Source organism: Furipterus horrens, unplaced genomic scaffold, assembly GCF_987537825.1.
Source record: "Furipterus horrens unplaced genomic scaffold, mFurHor1.1.pri manual_scaffold_4, whole genome shotgun sequence".
Classification (NCBI taxonomy): Eukaryota; Metazoa; Chordata; class Mammalia; order Chiroptera; family Furipteridae; genus Furipterus; species Furipterus horrens.
Genome location: NW_028327174.1, coordinates 154023695 through 154048855, shown reverse-complemented (window position 1 = coordinate 154048855; position 25161 = coordinate 154023695). Strand labels below are relative to the sequence as shown.

General features: G+C 42.1%; 1 protein-coding gene across 3 annotated transcripts in view; it reads left to right on the top strand.

The window, feature by feature from the left end:
• The first annotated feature begins 1927 nt into the window (after positions 1-1927).
• Positions 1928-25161, top strand: part of DMRT1 (doublesex and mab-3 related transcription factor 1) — a 90858-nt gene continuing 67624 nt past the window's right edge. The window contains exons 1-3 of one of the 3 annotated variants that reach the window (XM_090275857.1): positions 1928-2040; positions 2107-2335; positions 5557-5743. In XM_090275857.1, the coding sequence (XP_090131983.1) occupies positions 1928-2040; positions 2107-2335; positions 5557-5743 (529 nt within the window). Of the gene's footprint in view, positions 2336-5556; positions 5744-25161 lie in introns of all 3 variants that reach the window. The other 2 variants (XM_090275856.1, XM_090275854.1) reach the window with 2 other exon arrangements.

Sequence of the window (25161 nt, the reverse complement as noted above, 5' to 3'; positions counted from 1 at the left end):
AGCCTTGGGAATGACTCAGCTCTAGTTAATGTATTGAACTGTCAATATGGAAAAAGAAAAGTAAATTGTAGATAACAGCAGTTGGCACATTGGTTTTAGTGGAAGACTTAGGGATATTTCTGAACAAAATAGTGGTTATCACTTAACAAGTTCCAGAATGATATGAATGGTTGCACCCTGGCCTCTATCAGGGGTGGAGCTTCACTGGCTTGATGGGTAGGATACCAGGTATTGTGTAAAGCAAGACGCTTCTTCAAGAACTAATTTTAGACAGAGAACACTGATGGGAAAAATCCAGGCAGGGGAAGAGCCTGTGAGAGGCTTCAGAATAAGAATGGCAAAGGGCAGTTAGAGGATTTCAGAGCTCAGTGCTGAAAACGTTAATCTGCTGAAAGAGAGGGTCACTGGACAGCCATTTTGATGAAAAGTCAAGACGGGACAGCTGCGTTCCTTTGTAGACCTAGTCCCCTAGGGTTGGAGTCCAGAATATGGAACCTGAGTGCTGACACTCAGGAAAAGGAAGGAGCATGGGGGAAAGATGTAAGGGCAGCCCCTTAGCTGGACGATGACCACTGCAAGGTTATGGAAGTGCCCTGAGCAAAGAGGAATCTAAGGGCCAACAAAGAGCTCCCCCAGGCTGGTAGGTAACTATGTGAGGCTGAGAAATGCAGAGGGAGATCATTCTAAGTACTTTAAGCAGTAGCATGAGGTCTTTAACTTTTGTTTTTTCACATTAAAAAAAAAAAAAAAAAAAAAAAAAGACCAAGCTGCTACAAGGGCCAGCTGCTGTGTGCGTGGAATATACTGGAAGGCAAAGAGATCAGCTGGAAGCTACTTCAGAGATTCAGACATGAGGAGGGCTGGCCTTCCAGATGGATTTTTGCTGTTAATACAGAGAGAAGAGACAAACATGGGTGGGGGTAGAGTAGGGTGGGGGTAGAGTAGGGTGGGGCAAAGGGTGTTAGATTACTCAGGGTTTTTTTGAGGTATAATTATATATATAAAGTGCACAAGTCTTAAATATGGAATGAATTTTGATAAATGTCTGCATTTGTTCCCCCATCCCCGAGATTTTTTGAAAGGCTGAGTTTGCTTGCAGATCCTAAGTGAAGCTGCCTCAAAAGCAATAATCTATGTGCACCTTAGGGAGAGAGGCAACATGGGCTGAAACTAGAGATGCAAAAGTTAACTGGAGTCAACAGGTAGAAAGCTTGTGAGCAAATGAACACAGGTGCAGGAAAGGGGAATTGTGGAAGGGAAAGGCCCAATTTTTGGAGCGCATGAGCCCCCCGCACTGAGAGTCTTATTTGAGGGTACAAGTGCAGGGACTTTTCTCAGGCCTTCAATCTCATAGTTAATTCTCTTAAGGGAAAAAGAAACCACTTTCCAAGCGGGCTTCTAGCAAACACGTCTGCCCTACGGAACTTGCAGAGTGGCTTCGTTGGGAGAAAGGAGCTACCAAGACCCCAGGGGGTGGTCTGCACCTCCTGCAAGCAGCTTGCAGGAGTACGATGCACAGCTTTGTTTTGATCTGCGGAGCCCAGCTGCCTTCTTGCAGCAGCTTTGCAGCAATGCCTTCGGTGTTTGCAGACTGTGCAAGCTTACAAGAACGCTAGCACTGCGCTTAAAGTTGGGGGACGGTGGGCGTGGCCGCGCCCTCTCCCGCCCTGGCAGTCCCGGGAACATTCTGAAAAATATCCAGAAGTTCTGTGGCGCGCGCGCCAAAAGAAGATATAAAAGGGCACAACCCCCCACTACTTGGGCATTGCGTGTCCAGATCTCTGCACGTCGGCTGCATCTCCGGCTGCAGCGCACACGCCTCCGCCCCTTCTCGGGAGCCTAGCCGTCGGCTGGCTGGGTGCTTCCCTCGCAGCGGTCTTCTAACCGGAGAGGCGACCAGAGTTCTTGAGCTTCTCTTTGAAGCACCATGCCCAACGACGACGCACTCGGCAAGCCCTCGGCACCGTCGGAGGCCCCGCACGCCCCCGGTGCAGCGCCGCAGGGCAAGGCCGGGGGCTTTGGCAAAGCGCCCGGGGCGCTGCTAGCAACCTCGGGCTCCGGCGGCAGCGGCGGCGGCTGCGTTGGCAGCGTTGGCACTGTTGGCAGCGGCAGCGGCAGCAGCAGCAGCAGCGGCGGCGGCAGCGGTGGGGCCTCGGGGCCGTCCGGCGCGGGCGCCGGGAGCAAGAAATCCCCGCGGCTGCCCAAGTGCGCGCGATGCAGGAACCACGGCTACGCGTCGCCGCTCAAGGGCCACAAGCGCTTCTGCATGTGGCGGGACTGCCAGTGCAAGAAGTGCAACCTGATCGCCGAGAGACAGCGCGTGATGGCCGCGCAGGTGAGTGCGGGCGCCCAGGAACCAGGGTCCAACCCTTAACAATTTTCGATAAAGTCCCCATGTCCTGGCCGGAGCTATGTGGGGCCCGGGTTTGAGATGGAGGGGAGACAGCGTTGCGCGCCGGCAGCCGCAGCGCGCTTGGGCCCGGGGCTTCCAGCCACACGCCGACGTCGCGCTCCGAGGGACGCGTCCGGTCCCGCCGGCGGAGCAGGGAGGTGGGTGGTTCGCTCGGCTCCGGAAGCTCTGGGATCCCTGATCCAGCCCTCCAGCAAAGAGTTACAGGGTTCGCCCCTTCGGGGGTCCCCAGAATCTGATTCCGCTTTCGTAGCAAAGTTGCTGGGTTCGCTCATGAGTCCCCGGGATCCCGCAACTCAGCCTCCAGCAGAGAGTTGCGTGGTTCGCCCTTCTGGAGATGGGTCCCGGGTTCTCCGCCCTGGCCCCAGCGAAGTGACTGGGTTCGCCCCTTTGGGGGTTCCCGGGGATCCCTGACTCCGCCCCCCAACAGAGGGTTGTGATTAAATTCTCTAGGGTACCGGTGTTGGCTACCCATTTGGGCGAAACCTGGACCCGGCTGCTTATCTGGATAACGTGCCGGGCAGCGGTTTTTCTGGAAAAGTCGCTGTAATGGACGGCAGCATGGCGTGGCCGTAGCTGTGCTGTTGGCGTAGTTTTTGTCTTAGCTCCGCGTGGGTCCGGGCTGAGCGCCTCAGCCATTTTGAGCGCTATGGAAATTTTATTACCATTTTAAAATTTGCTCTCTCCACCTAAGTGATTCAGGTACAGATTGCTTTGCCTATATTTTTAAAAACACATTTACCAATTTGTTTTTTTTCCCCCAATATTCGCAGTGGAGAAAATGCTGGGGTTTGAAGTTTTGTCTGCCGCTCATGGTTGGTTTGTTTGTTTTTTTTTCTTTTAAAGCGGCAAAAGCACGACAGTAATTTAATAACTTAACGAAAATAGTTAACATCTTTGGTATCCTAAAAAGATTTTTGGAAGAGAATAATACACATTCTTTCCAGCTAAAAGTTGTTTTATCCAAGATAGGTTCTTTTAAATAAAAAGATAGAAGCATTTACCAAAGATGTGCTACTTTCGGGTAGGAATGTGTAAATATCCTCCATTGAAAATGATTTAGATAAGAGCTTAAAAATTACATTTTATATGCATCCTTTTTAAAAATGTGTTTTAAACGAGATATATTTTGGCTTCATAGATTTGTGTGAGGGCAGTCATGGAAATACAGGTTGTTTTTCTTGGTTTCTTTACAGATTTTTACTGTATAGTGGGTGAAAAGAATAAACTGAGTGTAGCATTAAGATTACCACAGTGAGCTTACTGGAAAAAAAAAACTTAATGAACATTTAAATTGTATTTGTAGTTAGAAAAATATTATGAACATTTATTTAGTCGTTGGCTTAAATCGTGTGGAGAGTACCTTGGGAGGTGAATTTCCCTCAAAATGTAATGAACACATTTATCCAAGTAGAGCCATTAATTTTGAATAAGCTTTACTAGTAGGGGCACTAACTTGGGAGAAGGCTATTTGTTATATTAAAAACAAAAGCAACTCAGGATTACTTTTATAATATGACACTTCAGTGTTTTCCATACCAGAAGGCTTGCATTTTGCCAGATGAAACCTTTCAAATCCACGTAACAGCCATTTTTCAGTCCTTGTAAAATAGTTCGAAATTGATCTTAGATATGACTCTAAAATAATTGTTTGTTTAATCAATTGCCTCACCTTCCCTGTTTAAATAACATTTCCTAAGAACCCTTGAGAGGTCTTTTGTAAAAGTGTCTGGTTTATGGAGTATTTTGTGTGTTTTGTGCATATGCGTCTGCGATTTGTGTAAATCAAGATGTAGGTTGGCATTGACATACTTCACAGGTTTATGGGTATTTTTAAATTATTTCTGACCAGATCCTTACTGTTTTGTTTTTGAACTTCCAAAACATAAGCTGATTTTGTCTTAATTACTTAAGGGTTCTTTTTGTAAGTTGGAGACTCTTATGAGTAAAATTACTTTCAAATTAATCAGCTTTCTAAATGTGGACTATGATTTTCGTAAAACAATATATAAATTGTAGTTGTACTTCTGGTTTACCATTTTGATTTCAGCTTTTGGCTTGTGTTTGGGACTGTTGAGTACAAGTATTTTCTCATCTCATTATCACCAAGTCGATTTAAACAGAGTCTTTCTTTTTTGTTACTTTCTTTTTTGTTACATGTAGTCAGCAAAACTACAGTTTATTTTCTTCACACCTCTTTTTTCAACCTTTAACAATGGTATTTAAAAGAAGATACATTGTAGCCAGACCAGGAGAAGTTTCTTAGGTATGTTAGGTCCTTTTCATCTCCTTCTGTCTTGCCTGGAAAGTCACACCTGTCCTCTCTTTTTCCTTCATCTCCAGCCCCTCCCTTCTCCAGGGACTTCAATAGTCCACCCCTTTTCCCCATTACTTCTCCACATGCTCCCTCTACCCCAGAGAACCTAGCTCTTAAGTGTTTCCTAAGCAGCCTCTGCCTTTCCTGCCCACCCTGTTCCCTTGTCTGCCCCTTCATTCTTACCTGTGCAAGTCCTACTCAACCTGATATTCAAGGCCCTGTTCCAGTTCCATCTCTGGCTGATTCTTATATTTGAAATTATTTCTATTTCTGTCTCTTAATTTCTCCTGTAGGATTGGTGGATGCCTCTCCTGTCCTGGTTGCCACATTCTGTCTTGAGTTGCATGTTTGCCTCCTGTTTCTACTTTTAAACAGTGAATATCTTGGGATCCAATCTAATCTTGCTGGTTGCTGTTCCCAGTAGTGACCTTTCACAAATTGGTGGAATAAAGGAGTGAGTGATCCCATTCTCCTGCCTTCCTGATTTATCAGTGCTGACTTCTCTTGAGATTGAATTCTGCTTGGCTGACTACCATATTACCTGATTCTCCCCAGCCAACCTTATTTCCTTCTAATTTACATGCTAATATATTTAATGATCATTTGTTGAGCGCCTACTGTGTGCTAGACAGTCTGGCTCTAAACCATTTCTCAGTTTTGGCTGCACACCATAGTTACCTGGAAAAGAGATCATCTGATATCCGGCTGGACTGTGGGGTGGGCGGGGCTGCCATGGTTTTCTCAAAGCTGCACAAGTGATGCTTACAAAAAAAAAAAAAAAAAAAAAAAAAGGTGTGCTGGAGGGTGACCTGCAGCCCTGTGCTTCCAGGTGGCCCTGAGAAGGCAGCAAGCCCAGGAGGAGGAGATGGGGATCAGCCACCCCATCCCACTGCCCACTTCGTCTGAGTTGCTTGTCAAGAGAGAGAACAACAACAGCAACCAGTGCCTGGTGACGGAGAACAGCAGCACCTCACAGCCACCTGTGCCCATCAGCACCCCCACCACCGTGGTTTCAGGTAAGCTAGGGGTCCCGGAGTTCACAGTGTGGGTGGCCATGCAGGGAGAAGAAGGGCGGTGGCCACAGAAACAGTCTCAGGACTTTCCTGAGCCACATACCACATTCAGAGCTCAGGATTTTCTTAAAAGGATTCTTCCTCTGAAGGTCTTTTTGGCTGCCTCACAAAGGAAATGTCCATGTATTCTAGAAGTAGAAGTTCAGCAGCCTTAACTTTCCTGTTGGTTATTAGCCAAGACTGAATGGAATCTGGACAGAGTCAGAATCACAGAATGTCAGAGGAGTGAAATTTTCCAGATATCATCTCAGTCCACCCCTCCATTTTGGGGTTCTTTGGTGAGAGCTAAAGATCCTTGTTTCCTAGAACTAAAAGTCCATTTCTTTGGCAAATGACTGCAGTTCATTTGGGTCAAGTTTCAATGGGCATTGAGAAGGGAGGGAAGGCATGTCCCTTTGGCTTAAATTCTCTCTCCTGTGTACAGAGACTGTTCCAGGGGTTACATGTATGTTAATTCGCTTCATTTCATTCTCAAAAGTAGGAGGTGTTAGTCCTACTTCTTATTTTAGACATGTGAAAACTGAGGTGTAGGAAGTTTAAGTGACTGGCTAAATCCACAGAACTAGAAAGTATCTGATTTGGTCCATCTGCTTCCAGAGTTCACTGTGCTTACTGCACTGTCCAGTATGGAAGCCCCTAGCCACCCATGCCTATTTAAGTGTAAATTAATCACAATAAAAAAATTCATCCAAAGAAGATAAGCGAATGGCCAATAAGCATGTGAAAAGATGCTAAACATCATGGATCATTCGGGAAATACAAATCAAAACTACAATGAGATACCAACCAACACATTAGGATGGTTAATGTTTTTTAAAAACCCTGAAAACAACATTGGTGAGGATATGGATAAATGGGAAACTTTATGCTCTGTTTGTGGGAACGTAAAATGGTATAGCTGGTATGGACAACAGTATGGAGGTTCCTCAAAAATTGAAAGTAGGATTACCATATGATCCAGTAATTTCTCTTCCGGTTATATACCCAAAAGAATTGTAAGGAGGGTCTTGAAGGGATATTTGTACACCCATGTTCATATCAGGATTATTAGTAGTAGCTAAAATGTTGAAGCAGTCCAGTGTCTTATCAATAGATGAATGGATAAGCAAAATGGGATGTATACATACAAGGGAATATTATTCAGCCTTGAGAAGTAAGGAAATCTTGGCACATGCTACAAAATGGATGAACCTGGAGGACATAATGTTAAGTGAAATAAGCCAGTCACAAAAAAGCTATGAGATTCCATTTAATTACTTAAGAGTAGTCAGAATCACACAGGAAGTAGAATAGTAGTTGTTAGGGACTGAGAAGAGGGGACATTGGGGAGTTATTGTTTAATGGGTATAGAGCAGCAATTTTCAGTGTTTTTCATCTCATGGGACAATTAAACTAATTACTAAAATTCTGCATCACACCAAAAAAAAATTTTTTTTTCTGATGTGACAAAAAATAAGTAATATTGATTCATTCACACTGGACAGTTTATTGTTGTGTTGGCTGTTGTCATTTTTTATTTGACAGTTAAGGGAAAGAGGTCAGTGCCTCTGGCTAAATAGTCAGGTATTGCATGTTTTAAAAATTCTTGCTGCACACCAGCTGAAAATCACTGGTATAGAGTTTCCGTTTCACCAGATGAAAAGAGCTGTGGAGATGGATGGTGGTGATGATTGCACATTATATATGTGTTTAATACCACTGAACTGTGCACTTAAAAATGGTTATGATGGTAAGTGTATGTGTATTTTACCACAATAAAATATGAAAAAATTTAAAACATTCAGTTCCTAAGTTGTATTAGCCAAATTTCAAGTGTGCCGTTGGCACGTCTAGCTAAGGTCTACCAGATTGGATAGTGTGCATTCCCATTTCTCACCAAGGTGCATTTGATGACCTTGGTTTAGAATGGAGAAGCTCTAAGAAATTCCACCAAAGATCTGTAAAATCCTGTTGGCAATAAATACATATTTAATATACTTAATACATATGCTGAGATTCGCAGCATGTATATAGAGCCTGCTGAGGTTCCGTGAAATATAACATTATAGTTTGGTACCTCTTACTAATCAGAGAAGGAAAACTCTGATTCCAAAAACCTCCGCTGCCTTGCGGCATACCTCTTCAGGGGAAAGGCTAAGGGAGTAAACCCCGACAGAAAATCCGGAGCCGGAGTCCCTAAGGCGGTTTGACGTTGTAGTCAACACCGGCAACTCCTGCGGCGCACCTGAAGCCAAGCTGTATTGACTCCGTCTTTCCCTTGGACCCTTCAGCTGCGAAGAGAGTGGGGGTCTGCTGCATGGGCAACAGCAGACCCTCCATCTCACCCTGCCCAGGCTCTGTAGCTTCAGCTTCACTGGAGAGGACACTCCAGCGTCATCGCAAGATGTCGATTCAACACGGGAGGAGACAGATACCGTGTCACTCCCGAGTCGGACTGCACAGCCATTCTCGGCGGTGCAGATAGACTCTTAAGAAGCTACACCATCGTCTCTCGAGACGGACGGCTGCCGACGAATCTTACTAATGTTTTCAAGAGTTACTCAGTTTGCTGCACCTCACTATTGGACTGAAATTGCTCAGCTGACTCATTAACTAGCTGAGCTAACTTTGAATTTGCCATTCAAGCTCTCTGGGCCTTTTGCTTCCTCTTCAAAAACGGGGAGGGTGTCTGAGGGTTTTGAAGATTCATGAAGTCTTGACCTTTATAAAGGAGAAGGTAAGTAAGTAGGCACCAAAGAAAGCAGGTGAGTGGAAGAACCGTAATTTCTGCATTGCGCATAGGTGTGTGTATCTGTCACTGTATGTTATTAGGGCTATAGGTTCTGTAGTTGGTTTCTCATATACTTACAACAGCTTCCAAACTTTCCTTTTCAGAGGAAGGAGGGAGTATATCTGTCAGAAATATGATCTTTACACTTTGGGATTTTAAGCTTTGTCTAAAGTTAACCACCAAATAATATATATCTCGTCAGGGTCGATCTGGTGGATTTAGCTCGAGGGCTGACATGGAAACTTGGGTTGTGAGAGGAGTTGATATTCACAAACATGTTAAGAGGTAGGAATTATTCTCATCTACCGGTAAGGAAACTGCCTTAGAATAAAGCTGGGTGGAGCTGGAATTCAGTACAGGCCTGTCCAGTCCCACAGCCCATGGATTTTCCACTTAGCTGCCTGTGAAGAGAGACTGTGGGAACAGTTGCCATGTTTCTTTGGAAAATGTGGAATTGTAATTAGAGGCACAGTTTAATCCTCAGAAGGGATTTAGGGGTAATGGGCAATAAGAACAATGTTAGGGTTAAGAGTCTCTGCCATTCTCCATTAACATAGAATGCTGAAACCACTGGTCTTCACTGGGGAGAGGGAGAGGGTATAGGGGAATAGGGAGAGGAATGGATCAGTGTCAATGCTGGGCACTTTTTAGGGCACCACCAATAAACTTGGTCTAAACCCACTGTCCTGCATCCCTCCTTGGAGGGAGGGGTGTTATGTTTGATTGTTACCCCAAGATAGCAGAGCTTTAGAGAAGGATTTCAGGCTAGATGAAGTTCAGAATGACAAAGAAGTTCTCCCAGGGTATTTCAAAGTAGCATGAGGAACAATTACAAATAGAAGCTGCAAGAAAGCAAGATAGAAGGTTCAGGGTCAAGGAGGATGTGACCAGACTCCCTTCTTTGCTACTGGTTTGATAGACCTTGGAGTCACTTTGCAGTCTTAAATCAACACCCAGAGGAAGGAGAATGTGGAAGCCAGCAGTGTGCTGTGCTCACGTGCTCAAGTGTGGGTGGGGAGGCACCACTCTGAAGGCTTTCCCTGCCTAGGGTGACAGGCTCCTCCCCTGACTGCTCACCTTAGTGGGGCAGGAGCCTCAGATACGTCATCATCACTCACTGAACTTCTAAAACTCCTGAGTTGGGATGGACAACTTCCAGACAGGGCTGGGATATGAGCAAGAGAAAAAGAGAAATGCCAATAGCATTAAACTACATTAATACTTAGAGGGAATGAGAGGGAGAAAGGGAAGAGGAGAGTGAGGAAGTGGGAGAGAAAGAACTGGAGAGACAGACAGACTGAGAGAGTGTCCTTTAAGTTTTATGCAGCATGTAGGGCCTGACTTCTTAGATGGCTTGCTGCTAACAAATATGTAGCTCATATTAAATTTCCAGGTTAGGATTTATTTAAAGTAAGGTGTACCTTTCTACAGATATATAGTACCATTTCTAGAGTACAAAACATCCAGTGAAAGATAATTGCTCTTCTAATTCCAACCTATGGCCTCTTCTGTCATTCCAGGTTTATGCGCTGCATGTACAGGCTTATGTGTCCATTGGTCATTTTCATATATGTGTATATATATTTCTATATTTAACATAGTGAGAGTGTATTGTTTCCACCTGTGTGTAATTTTTTTTTTTCCATTTAAAACCACTTGGAATGTTTTGATGGCCTACAGTTCCATTATATAGATGTGGAAGTCTAGGATTTGAAATGATTTAGTGACAGTTGTAGGAGTTGTTATGGAATAGTAGAACCTACCAGCCTGGCTCCCTTGGGGTAAGTTGCTAACCTTGTCTTTCTAATACCTTATATTTAGTGTCTACAGGGCAGTAGTTTAGTGACATTCAATAGATTCGTGTGCCCTTGAAGTTTCTTAGTTATCTCCTTTTGGCTTCTTGAAAGTGCCAAAAGAGTGAGGAATGCCCAGGAATTACTGCTGAGATTATTGGCTGAATTCTAAGTACCCTGGGAAGCAATTGGATTTACCAAGCTCTTGTTTCATTTATTGGAGAACTGACCATGTACCTTAGAAAAAAGTGTCTGCAATCCTTGACTGAAGGTTCCTCAAATAATGGGTATAAAAGATTTTTGTTATTTTAGCTATGATTGTGGGTATTACTGTGGAAGAAATAGGCCTTTGAAGAAATGCCCTGTTTGTTAATTATACTAGCAGGATCAGATGTTAGCAGATGCACTATTGATTAGCAAATAGTTTCTTTACAGTTATTTTTGGGGCACCCAGAAGAAAAAATGAGCATTTTGGCTTATAAACGACAATGAATTAATAGTAACTTTAGTATTATCTCTGTACAGTTTTACTTTTTAATTTTATCATAAAATGAACATATTATTTCAAAAGTTATGAACTTACTTAAAAAAAAAAAAAAACTCAGACATTCTTCCCCTTGAGCCCCCGTTTCTTTTATCTTATATTCTGCTTGTCTTTCAACCTCCTGTGCAGCTAGTAGGTTGCTGCTTAACCCAGTGCTTACACGAGGTCTGCCTAGTTCTTTGCCTCTGCCTCTCTGTGCAGAGCTGTCAGATGAAGGGGTGCATTGTAGATCATCTGGCTCTGCATATGTATGCTTTGTAAGTAAGGACCTGAATGTTATCTTCCCTGGGGCCCTCCCTTCTGAAGCACCTTGGACTTCACACACACTCACATTCACACTCCCCCACATCAAACCATGTCCTTCCATCCTGGCCCTTCCCTGGGCGGCCCAGCTTCCTGTGGCCTATGGCTGGCTTTCACTCACCTTTCCCCTGTTAGAAGGATCAGTCAGGTCTGTGTCTGATAATAGTGGGGCCATCTCTTTGCTTTTCTTTATCAGTAATTGCACTTCTGGGGGGCTGGAGAGGGGCGAGAGCGTGCACAGGCAGGCACACGAGGTAGGGGAACACTTTGTGTTGTGTTTTCTAAGTGCTTAAATGCATTATAAAGATTAAATGTGGTAGTTTGAAAATGGAATAATGTCCCCATGCATGCACTTTTTACCACTAAGAAATGTGGCTGATAAATTTACGAAAGATACTGAGTTTTTAAATTAAAAAAATAAACTAGTCTTTTTAAAAATTATATTAATTGGGGTAACATTGGTTAATAAAATTACATAGTTTCAGGTGTACAATTCTGTAATACATCATACTTATATTGTATTGTGTGTTCACCACCCTAAGTCAAGTCTCCTTCCATCACCATTTGTCCCCCTTTTACCCTGTTCTGCCTCTACCCACCCCTCTTTCCCTTGAGTAATCACCGTGCTGTTGTCTGTGTCCCTGAGTTGTCTTTCTTCCTTCCTTCCTTCCTTTCTTCCTTTCTTTCTTTCTTTCGTGCTTAATCCGTTCACCTTTTTCAACCAGTCCCCAAAACCCCTGTCCTCTGACAGTTCTCAATCTGTTCTCTGTGAGTCTATTTCAGAAATAAACTATGCTTTAGAGAAGTTATAGGTTGGCAGTAAAATTAAAAGGAAGGTATAGAGATTTCCCATGTATCCCCTGCCCCCCACATGCACAGCTTCCCTATTATCAACATCCCCTTCAGAGTGGTGCATTTGTTACAATTGATGGCCTACACTGATGCATCATAATCACCCCAAGTTAATAGTTGGCGTTAGGGTTCACTCTTGTGTAGTACATTCTGTGGGTTTGGACAAATTTATGATGAGATGTATTCGCTATTACAGTATTACACAGAGTAATTTCACTGCTCTCAAAACCCTCTGTGGAGTTATTTAAATTTAAAATAAATTTCGGTTTTTATTTGTGCATTTTCCAGTAGTGTGTAGGAAGAAGTTCTTCATTCAAGTGAATGGCCAAAACATTTTACTCAAATTGGTTTGGGAGTTTATTTTTGAAGGATTCTGGCCCCTAATATGAATAAACTCCATTTGATTTTAGACAAGAATTCTCAATTTCAGAACAGGAGATGTACATATTTGTTTTAAAATGACTCTAGATAAAAGCATTCCCTAGCTTCACTTTCAGACTCAACAGTTGGCACTCAACATTAATAGTATTGATCATTTCTATAGCCTATTGTTTTAAATAGTGTCTCAACCAATTTTTTTTATTTGAAGGACAGTCTTTACTTATGTGTCAAATATAGCAATTTGTTGGCCTGATAGTATTTCTATAAAGTAGTCACAAGAACAAAGTACACAGAAAGTAGCCTACTGGTCTACCTTTGACTAGAAAGGAAATTGAGAAAAGTCACAAAAAAGGTAAATATAGGATTTAAAGTAAATATCTGATTGGTTTACATTTATATCTTTTATAAAAACACAATATTTAGGGCAGGGATTGCATTTTATTCATGTGCCTAGCACAGTACCTGGCTTTATAGTAGATAATAAGTGAGTGAATAACAATGGTTAAGTTTGAAGTTGTGCTTTAGAATACTAGATTAGTGGTCATGAGGCAGCCTGCAGGTATCAAGAGAGTAAAGTCATTGCTCTCCAATGTGCATTTTTGTTTTGCAGTTTTTAAATGTGGATTTTTAAATGGCTAAACATTGAAACATAATTTAACAGCTTAAGATGTAATTCATGTGCTATACAATTCATCTATTTGAAGCGTACAATTGATTGTTTTTTAGTAAATTGTGTAGTTTTGCATTCATCACCACAATCTTAATTGTGGTTCACTTTGTCTCCTCCTGAAAGAAACTGTACCTGTGAGCAGTCACTCCCCACACTGGCTCCAGGCAACCACTAATAGATTTTTGTCTTTAGATTTGCCTATTCTGTAATTTTATAGAAATAGAATCATATGATATGTGATCTTTTGTGTTTGGCTTCTTTGACTTGCATAGTTTCAAGGCTCCTCCATGTAGTAGCATGTGCCTATCATTCCTACTTTTTAGCTAAGCAATATTTCATTATATGGACCTATCACATTGTTGTTTTATTCACCAGTGGATGGACATTTGTGTTGCTTATACTTTTTTACCTGTTGTGAGTAATGCCTTTATAACATTTTTGTCTGAATATATGTTTCACTCTCTTGGGTCCCTACCAAGGAGTGGAATTGTTAATACTATGTTTATAACCTTTTCAGGAACTGCCAGTATGTTTTCCAAAGAGGCTGCACTATTTTGCATTCCTACCAACAGTGTATGAGGGTTCCAGAAACTTCCAATTTAAGTTTTTTAGAATTAAAAGATAAGAGGCCTTCATTCTGGAAAACACTATGGGTATAAAATAAGTCTCTTTGATGACTAGGAATTTAGATCATGGAAGATTCTGTAGGTTTGAATTGTATTACCACTAGAAATTTGTTGGTATTCAGTATTTTGAAATTTTTTTTCTATTTTACTCATTATCACATACAGTTTCTAGGGAAAGGAACAGTGTTGGAGGAAATAAAGCATTGAGGAACCTAGCAGTGGACTTTCTATATTGCATTATGGGCCTGTAGAAATACTGGTTTGTTTCTGAAGAGCTAAAGCAACTTCAGACCTTGGGTGACAGGTATTTCCTCAGAATGAGGGAGAGGGAATTCTTTCACCCTAGAAATTTGGCAAGAATAATTGTTATCTTTCAAAGACTGTCTTAGAATATACTGCCAACAGCTGGTCCTGGCTTTGGAGAACTTTAGTAGATGGCAACACTAGGTGTTGTCATGGTGTGGTACAGCCTTGCCATTTGCTGCTGTAGGGATTTTGGCATGTCAGAAAGCTCATCTGTGTCATCGTTTTCACTTGTCTGTTCCACAGGATCCCCCTAGATTTAAACCACAGATTCCTGGTTATCTGCTGGTCCAGCAACCCTGTCCATTGACCACCCCTCAGCCACTTCCTACTCTTTGAACCTTGTAGACACCTTTCTGACCCATCTGTTGTTTTTGCTAGGTCAGCTTTCTTCAAAGCTTCTTGGCCTTTGAAATCACCTGTAGACCCACATGAGATAAAATGATTCCTTTTATCTCTGTCAGCATCCTTTCTTTCCTTTCTTTCTTCTTCTCCCAGCCCCTAAATTTTTGCTTTATTGCTGACTTCTTTCTCTGTTTTATATGCTGGTCTAATCTGTACTTACGAGATAATGAGGACTCTGAAGTTTCTCAAAGGACTGAGGTTTACAGGGAAAGGGTACACAGGAGAATGTCAGCTAACACCTAACATAGAATTCTGTAAATTCTCTACTTCTGCCAGATGATCTGGACGCGGAGCCTGTGAGTGCTCTGTGTGGTGCTGTGAAGAAGAGGAAGCGGGTTAAGTCTGCCTCTGGCCCCCTTGTGGTTCTAGCTGCTGTCTCACTGGTTCTTGACCTGTCAGGTTCCTTTTGCCATTGTCATAGGCAGCTATGTAAGCGCAGATCTGCATTTCTCTGCTGGAAGGTGTCTTACTTTTCAACTTAGAAAGAAATTCAATGTGACAACCTTTTTGACTCCTAAGAAAATTCACATAAATATTGATTCCTCCTGCTGAACCAAATTTACGTTTCAAATCCAGTTTAGTCTCATCTCATGTCTGTTAGTGGACTGTACAGTCCCTAATCTGGTTTGATTGTATAATTCCTCTAATTCTGCTTTTCAGGAAAAATGCACAATAAACTCTTAAAATAAACTAAATACCTGGCTTGTCAAAAGAAAATATTAATTTACTCTTAGGGTGATAGCAAATTATCTGATCTTCATTGGCCATAAGAATTCTTAGGTATTACTTCAGCCCTCCAATATGAGTTCAATCCAATGTATACTACAGATGACTTTTGGTGTTTATTTCAGTACTTATAAAATTATCCCCTATTTTTCATTATTCCCTAACTGTGATCCTGAGGTTTGGGGGTTTTTCTAAAATAATAGAATAGTATTAATTAGGGGAAACATCAAATGCTAATAAATACTGAACTGGATTGAGTTTACTCCCTTCTTCCCTTTTTCCTTCTGTTTTTCTGTTTTTATTTTTTACTCATTCAACAACTATTCATTATGTGACTGCACTGGGTCAGACCTTGCATGGGATATACAGCAGTGCATAAAACATTTGTCTCTTGTGGGTCTTATATATCCAACGGGAAGACTGTTGATAAGCAAGTACACCAGTAAATAAGCAAGGTATTTTCAGAAAGTTCTAAGTGCTATGAAGAAAGATAAAGTGATTGGATTGAAGTGTTTGAAGGAACAGTGGCTGTTTGATAGGATGGTTAGGGAAATAGGGCCTTTCTAAGGAGATAAGATTGGAGCTAGACCCAAGTGATAATGAGCCATTGCAGTCAAAGTCTGGGGAAGGAGTCTTCTAGGCAAAAGGTGCAGCAAAGCGAGACCTCACTTAGAAGAGGAAGCAGGCCAGGACGCTGGAGTAGTGAGAGCAATGGATGATGTCACTGGGGGGCTGTGTGTCTCAGGGCCTCATAGGTCAGGAAGGAGTCGGGATTTTACTATGACTACACTGGAAAGTCATTGGAGTGTTTAAGCAGTGAATGGCATGATCTGATTTACATTTTTAAAAGATTTTATTTTTAGAGAGAGGGGAAGGGAGGGAAAAGAGAAACATCGATTGGTTGCCTCTCATGTGTGCCCCGCCAGGGACTGAACTCACATCTGAGGCATGTGCCCCGACCAGGAATCAAACTGGCGACCCTTCACCTTGCAGTACTGAGCCACACCGGTCAGGACTGATTGGATTTCTCAAAAGCTCTTTGCTGCTGTGTGGAGTGTAGTTTGAAGGGATGGACGTGAAGGCTGTGCAGTTGCCCAGGTACAGGGGAGAACAACTTGGATTGGAGTGGTGGTAGTGAAGATGGAAAGAAACAGTGGGACAAGAGGTCAATTTTGGAGGCAAATTTACATGTAATTTGGTAGATCTTGTCAATGACACACTCTCCGGAGCAGCATTGCCAGTATGAGGTTGTCACTGGGGCTTTACCAGTCTGAAAGCAGATGGCCACATGTCAGTCCTTACATGGCCAAAGGGAATTTGCAAATGTGATAAAGTCAAGGACCTGGGACAGGAGATTATCCTCAGTTCTCCTGGTGGGCTCATTTTAATGGCATGAATCCTCATAAATGGACAACCTTACTTGGCTGTCCCAGAGATGTCACCACAGAAGACAAAGGAGAAGGTGAGTTGTGAAGTATGAGCGGGACTTGATCCCCTGTTGCTGGCTTTGAAGATGGAGGAGGGGGACCCCAAGCCAGAGAACCAGGAGTTCTCTAGAAGCTTGTAACACCCCTCAGCTGACAGCCAGCAGGGAAACGGGACCTCAATTCTACAACTACAAGGAACTGAATTCTGTTAGCAACCTGGATGGGCAAGGAAACAGATCTTCTTCTAGAGCCTCCAGAAAGGTATGCAGCCCTGCTGACACCTGGATTTTTAGCCTGGATAATGTGTGTTGTTTTAAGCCACTAAATTTGTGGTAATTTGTTAGACAGCAATAGAACACAAATACAGTTAATGTAGTTTATAATCCTGTTTTCTTTGTTAGTGAGGTTGAACAGTTTTTTTCATACATTTATTGTACTTTTCTCTGTGAACCATCTGTGTATGTCTTTAGCCTATTTATTGAATCTCCTCTCCTGTCTGGGGGGTCCTTATTTATTATAGAGATTGACCCTTTCTGATAGGAGTAGCAGTTCTCTTCCCACCCCCTGCCCCCACCACACTTCTTGGTATTTCAAATAATGAGACTAGATGAAACTAGCTGGGGCAGACTGCAAAGTGAGAGGAGCCCAAGGATTGAGCTCTGGTCACTGCATGCTTTGGAGGTCCAGCAGAGGAGCAGAAACCTGTGATTCTTCTAGGCCCTGGTTCGCAGATCATTAGCTAGGCCAAGTGAAAATGGCCGCAGTAGAATGTAGTAGAATAGCTAAACCTGATGTTTTCTTTATGTTTCTTCCAACTTCTTCTCATTCAATTTAACTATGGACAGGTCTCAAGTTAAGCTGACAGTTCAGTGATTGAACCATTTCACAATCATGTCCAGTGTTGTAATCTAGAAGTTTCTATATTGCTCTTTGGTATATAATTAACTGGTATAGCCAGGACTAAGGTGTAGGGTATACTGCCTAGGCAGACGTTCTGGTTATTAGAGATTAACCTTATTCTTACCAATGTTACATGAACTTAGAGTTTAGAGTGCATGTTATTACTGTTTAATTTTACTGCTTTCTTTGATTGATGTGTAGGGCATGTTCAGGGGCACACTTCCCCCAGGGTGAGCTGTTGATACCACGTGGCAGTGCCATATTTCCCCCTGAGAGAATGGTATATGGTGGGAGAAGCTTGCCTAAGGGTCTTGAAACTTGAAGACACCTGGAAAAAGTTTTACTGTTACCTTGATAACTTTGTGCCTGGGGAGGAAGCTCCATGTCACAGAAAAAAACTTAAAATCTAGAGTCCAAAAACCCAACCCACTTACTTACCACCTCTCTGATTTTGACCAGTTTGCTTAATTCCTTTGTCTATTTCTTCAAAAGATAAGTGGATAAAATAGTAATGTCTGCCCAGTTTGTCTGGCAGGATTGTTGTGGTGCTCCACTAAGATATTTATGCAAGTCCTTGTAAGCCATGATGAAGTAGAAAAACATTCTATAGAACTCCTGTTTCAGATTCTAAAAGCAGTGGAATGGTCCACCCAATAGCCATAAACTATTTTCCTTCTTTTTCTTTCTTTCCTTCTTCCTTTTCTTCCTTTCTTTTCTTTCTTCTTTTTTTTTCAAAAATGAAGCTCCATGAGCTAACATCACAAGAACTATATATCTCTGGATGAGGATTATGTGATCTATCACATTTCCTGCCACCCCCACCCCAGCCGCTAGGAATCTCAGAGATACACTTTAATGTCATACAGAGTAAATGTATTTACTCTTACATTGGAATAATTAGAGTAAGCTTTTTGTCTTGGCCTCACTTTTCTTTTTCTGTTTTATAAATCTTATTGATATATGTCTTTAGTCTTAGCCATCTCTTTTATTTTTTCTAGAGGCACTGGAGAGTGTTGTATAACCATACAAATACTCAGGATGCTGAGATGAGGAAATTACTTTCAGTAAAATTGGTAAAGCACCATAAATATTTTGCTGCCCCTTGCAGTTTGGAAGGCACACATTTCAGAAACCTTGGGACGTGAATGTCAGATGAAGAAGTAGGGGGTGTCAGCATAGACCTTTGGGAGGGGCAGACACTTTGATGTCACCACCTTCCAGAAGAAATGTGAGAAGGCTGAACCAGATGAGTCTCATTTGTTGCCCACTATGAAATGGGGTCCAGCTGGTGATAAGGATAGTATTTTTAAGTGTTTAGTTTTAGTAGTTTTCAGTTTTAAAAGCACTCCCAAACCTGTGTGCATTTGAAATTAGTGTCAGATTTTTCATTATGGGCAATACAAAGCATCAAGGGAGTCTCAAGGACGCTGTGCTCATACATGCCCATTGAATGCAGTGGATGGGGAAGGAATGAACTAGTGGTAGCAACGCAGCACATTCCTCATTAGCAAGTTTGAGCCACATCAGACCGTCCCACAGTACCTCACTCCAGGAGCTGCAGTCTCTCAGCGTCCTGGCCATCCACTTGGTGAGGGTGGTGTTCCCTTATCACTCTGCCTCAGTTTTTATCTGAGAGATGGAATTATGAGTTACAGGAGAAAAGGAGTAAGGAGCACATCAAAGAATTTCCTTGTGGCTTTTGAATAAGGGGCCTCATTGGTTTAGGTTGTTAGCTTGGGTGTGCTGTTTTCATCATGAAGCACCTGGGGTTTGTTTTTCTCTTAAAGATGTAGATAAACTAGAAGAATCCAGGGGAAGGGCAACAAAAATGATGTATGGCTTGGACAGAAGGAGAATAAGAGTCTATAAATATTTGAAAGGTAATATAAAAGAGGGAGAGAGATTATTTACAGCAATGGAAAGGAGTTTGACAGGGAACAAAAAGCTTGCATCTAAGAGCAGGGAAAAATTGTGTAGAACTGAAAACACAGAGCATAATAAGGGTGATTAAGCAAAGAAATGTAATTTTCATATTTGTTTGTGTGCCCAGGGGCCAGAATGTCAGGAATAAGTGACGTTTTCCAGACTGAGGATCCATGCGCAAATGTGAATAATGTTTTCTTCATTCTTTGTTGTGAAGCGTGGAGAGTGGACAATACTATATTCTTTGCCCTTTGGAGTATAGTTTGTTCAATTCCTAAATCTGGCATTACGCTTTCAGCGGTGGTAGTAATAATTACAATTCTAGCTCTCATTTACTGAGTGCCTGCCTCATGCCAGGTGGTGGTTTAGCTTTGATATTTACATTCTTATTTAATCTCTACAGCAACTCTGTAAAATAGGAAAGATCTTTTCCACTTGTAGGGAAATTGGGGTTTAATCATATGCTCAAGATTGCACATGTATTAAATGGTGGGGTTGGGATTCAAACCCAGGTCTGTGACTCACAGCCCATTCTTGTACCCTTTACTGTTGGACTATATCACCCCAGTAATGATAGTTCTAATTTAGGACCCAGTAGGTAGCTAGGTTACTAAGCCAGGTGAACAGTTTGTATCCAAGTATAGGGGTAAGTAAAATAGTTGATGTCCAGAGCCCCCTTCTCTCTTTTTGTGAAATATATTTCCTCTAGTATCATTGAGTGCTATGCTATTATTATGTCACATTTTTTCATTCTGTAAATTTAGTTATTCCGTAAGTTTTAGTCATCTTATACTTATTTATAGAATGATCTGTATAATCTCTTGTAGGAAAGATAAGTGTTGTGAGTCAGGCATTATTCTTGATCTTATATGCTAGTTCTAACAGGGATCTCTTGGCAGTATTCTGTACTTGTCCTGAGCTTTCTGTTATTTTATAACGTCCTGTGTATTGATAATTACTTTTAAAAAAATCCAAGTACACCGAATTAATTACTCACAGCAAAGGTGAAGAGCAAGGTGTCTGTTTTTCATGTCATTGCAAGAAGGTACCAAACCTGGAATCAAAGGCCTGGGTTTAATTCAGACTCCAGCTCCTACTGTATTCCTTTATGTGCAGGGCACCTTTCTAAGCCACAGCTGGCTTCTCTTTCTGGGAAGCATAGTAGTTCCTGTTCTCTCAACCTCATAGAGCTATTGTGGGTAGCATCTGAAAGAGTATGTGCAAATTGTAGAATATCCCATAAATAAAAGATGATACTAAAAGTTAGCATCACTTGGATTAGCAGCTCATTTTTTAGCTCAACTCCTCTTGGTTAAAATCTAGGATAGTTAGCAGTGGTTGACTTTTGAGGAAGTTGACATTATTCAAAGGGGGCAGCATCAGATTTTTATTGGGGGCAAAATGAAGTGTCAGGTGACTTTCAAGGGCACTCTTCCACAACCATTGCCTCTTCCCTTTGCCCATGGTGGCATGTAATGAAGACCACACCTAATTTCCTAGCCAGAAGTTGATGGCATAGAAATCCAAAATATGGCTCAGACACTGACATTTTTCATCAATACATTTCACTTTGCCAATCCTATTTGTTGTTCTACATAGAAAATACCTTTCCTCTGGAGCTGCGTGCCTTTTTAAAATAAAAATCTTTTTTATTTCTGTCCCCACACTGTTCTCCAGTGGTGGTCTCTAGAGAATTTCTCTCTACATTCATCCCTAGATTACTTTTATTATAAACTGTAATGCTTTTTCCCTGGTCATATTTCTCCCCAGGTCTCCTATCTCGGTTACTTGTAAAGCTACTCCTCCCCTCTCTTGTTCTCTTTGATCTTTTATAATTGGTTTAAAACTCCATATTTAATCATCAGTGACTTTGTTTCTCCTCCCTAGGTTAGCTTTTTCAGTTCCCAAGAATTTAATAATCTGTTGCTTATTTTCTTCATTTTTCTTACGGTGTCATATTTTCTGTCGCACTGTTTAATAGTCTTTTCTCCTTGTGTACGCATTTGTTTTATTTTAGCTGTTAATGCAAGCCCCCACTGTCTGTATTTGGGCTTGCAATACATAAAGTGCTGCACATTCTGTGCGGTTGTGGGCTTCCTAGTTTCAGACTAGGAGAAAGCTTGAAGGCATCTGCACGTGCAGATGGTAATGTCTGATAAAGTCACTTCTTGCCTTGGAGATAGATCTGTGAGCACTCAGTTGGTATTGAATGAATGAATCGGTTGAATTTTTGAGAGCTTTTTCTCACAAGTGACCGTTCTGGGCCAAGTGACTGAGTGCTCAACATATATGAAAGAACAGCTCTGTTGCCGCCTCTGGTTGACTTTGTGGTGACTCCTTCCTGTGACATCATGGTCTTCTCACTAAGCTTAGTTCTTCAGCCCTGAAATTCTCCTTGTCACAGCACTGTAGTCTCTTCTCAGAAAGTCAGCCTTCCCGTCACTGTTTTGGTCTGTCGAGTCCGGGGATGAAAGAATTCCCTGGGTGAGTCTTGAGGCTCTTCCTGTTTTGTTGTTTTCTTTCTTGGTAAAACAAAACAAAACAAACAAAAAAGCCAACTTAAACTTAAAACTGTAGGAATATGTGTTTTTGTATTGTTCAGATAAGGATCTTTGCCCCATTGTTGATTTTTTAAAAATCTTCCTTCTCTTGCGTGGCAGTGCAGCATGGTTTCTGTGATGGAATACATCTTGAGAAGCACAGGTGAAGCGGGGGCTGACGCAGCCCAGAGGACGCCAGGTGCCACCCGCGGGCGGCAGGGGGCTCCCTCTGCGCAGGCCCTGTGGTGTTCGAGTTTTTGTACCCCTCCCACCGAGCCACGGACTGTGCCCACCCCATAGAGCCTCTCACGTTCTCTCTACTTTGAATTCAGTGACCCTCCCTCATCCGTGGTTGTGCTTCTTGAGGTTTCCGTTGGGTGCCACTCTTGAGGAGTGGTGAAATATTGGGGGGCGTCCGCGCCACCTGTGCTCCCGCCCTTAGTCACGTGGTGGCCACCATTTTGTCTGTCATCCTGTGAGGGGTCCCAGCACTCGTGTTCAGATAACCTTTATGGTGCTTACTGGTGCTTACTCTATGTGTGTGTCTGCATATGTACGTGTCTACATACATATCCCCAGTTGGCAAAGTCTTCAGGGCTGTGCAACTGCTGCCTCTACCACTGTGAAAAGCTTCTGGATCCCCCCAAAATAAAAGGCATTGTCATAATCAAAGTCTCAGTTGGGTGATCTGATTGGCAGAGCTTACATCGAGCGCCTAGGCACCTACTACACACAGGCTGGGAATTCAGGTTCTGGGCCCTACATTGTGGAGGCAGGAATTGTCATAAGTATGATGTTTTAAAAATATTTTTATTTTTAAAAAATAAAAACATTTTTCAATTATAGTTTACGCTCAATATTATTTTATATTAGTTGCTGATGTACACCATCATGGTTAGATAATCGTATACCAATACTTTACAAAGTATTCCTCCCAATGTTTCTAGTACTCATTGGACACCATACATAGTTACTACAATATTATTTACTGTATTCCCTATGCTGTACTATGACTGTTCTGTAACCAATAATTTGTACTTCTTAATCCCTTTACCTTTTGTACCCAGTGCCCCAACCTCCCATTCCTTCAGCAGCCATCAGTGTGTTCTCTGTATCTATGAGTATACTTCTGTTTTGTTCGTTCATTTATGTTATTCTTTACATTCCATGTATAAGTGAAATCATACAGTACTTGTCTTTCTCTGACTGACTTATTTCACATAGCATAATACCCTCTAGGTCCATTCACACTGTTGCAAATGGTAACTCTTCATTCTTTTTTATGGCCGAGTAATACAAGTGTGAAATTTCTTTTTTGCTGTGTCCTTCTCTCCTTGTGGTTAGTGACATGTCTGGTGGAGCAGCTAGCCATAAGGAGTTAACCAAGAGTTTGGAGACATCTTTTTACATTACATAGTGACTTGAGTATGCACTTTGAGAACAGCACACTTGGGTTGGCAGCTGGCAAACAAGGCTGCAGGTGCAGATTGCAGAGCTAAACAAGGAGCAGAAGTAGGAGTGAGCTGCTTCAGAGTGGAGTCAGAAGATCCCCAAGTTAGGAGCTTTGGTCAGTGCCACATGCCCTTGGACCAAATCATGACTCAGCCCTTGCCCTGCCTGGCATTCCCCAATGGAAAGGATGAGGTCCTGACCATTATGGTCTGTTTTTGGAGGCTAAGAACTCTCTTGACCCCTGTATTTGACACACCTTCATGCCAGCATTTAAACAGTTAGAAGTCCCATTCTTTCCCAGGAAATCATCAGGGTTGACTCCTTGTTAGTAGCAACTGTCTTTTAACTGACGCTGTTCACTGGCCACATCTACATGGCTTCCTTTCCCCTTAATGACACAGCGTGGTGGAGAAGCACAAGGTCTCAGATGGAGACCCCAGCTGAGGTCCAACTGCCAACTGCACATGTATCCTGAGACTCACCCCTTCACCTTCTCCAGGCATTGAAACAAGGGATAAAATTACTTCCTGAGACTTTGCTGTTATTAATTCCATGAAAAGCCATAACATCATTTTAGTTGACAGGCCTAGCTTGGTTCTTGGTTCTTGGTAATCATTCCTTTTAGTTAAGATTTTACTTCCTTTTCAGTTAGGATGTTGATTGAGATCTCTGTGTGCATGTTTATGTGTTCACATATGTATATGCATACCTATATGTGTGTACATGTATGTTTGAGTGTGTGTGCACACACTTATATGTGTGTCTGTATATACATATTCCAAGTTGGCAGAGCCTTCTGGGCCATGCAACTGCTCTGTGGTGGATAAAAAATGATTACTGAAAGGAATGGACAAGTTTTTATTTTTAGAATTGACTTTTTAATTTCAGAGGTGCTTTATTTAAAAGGAAGGAGTGCGTGCACACATTGAGGAGATTCTGATGGATGGTCTCAGATGCAGTGGTAGTTAGTGGCCACGTAGAAACCGAGCGGTTTATTCCTAGCTGTGGACACTCTTTCAGACTTTTTTTGTGAACCTTGTAATAGCTTTAAGGGACATCTCACACCCTCATACCAAAAGTGGTGTGCAGAACTTCTGAAGGAGGTGAGGAAGACACAGAGGCACCAATGGGTGGCTAAGCACTTTAGCACCCATGTATGCACCCAGCGATCTCCCGTCGCCTTTTCTCTGTTCCTGCTAATGATGAAAAGTGAGGTAAATGGAAAGTGACACTTTGGGGTGTATCACCAGATGTCAGTTCTAGAATTAATATTTTAAATGTACATGGAATCCCCCAATCTCATTTTAACTACTAATTTGAACATAGTTCTTCCACTTAAAAAAAAAACAAAAAACTCACTGTGGGAGCATATACTATATATATATATATTTTTTTTAAATTAATTAACTTGTTTATTTTATTTTTAGAGAGAGGGGAAAGGAGAAAGAGAGGTAGAGAAACATCACTGTGTGGTTGCCTCTCACTCACGCCCCCAACTGGGGACCTGACGTGCAACCTAGTCATGTGCCCTGACTGGGAATATATACTATATATTGAATTTAAGATTAGAAGTTTCACTCTTTCCCTATTCCCTTCCCCATCTCCACCTTCTCACAAGCAGTCTTTCAAAAGTGTGATACAATTAAAGAGCCAAATCAAAGAAAAGGGTGTGTAAAGGGCTCCAGATAATCCCCAGTTTGGGTCACCAGCTCCCATATAATGGAGGATTGATTATACTTTATATTT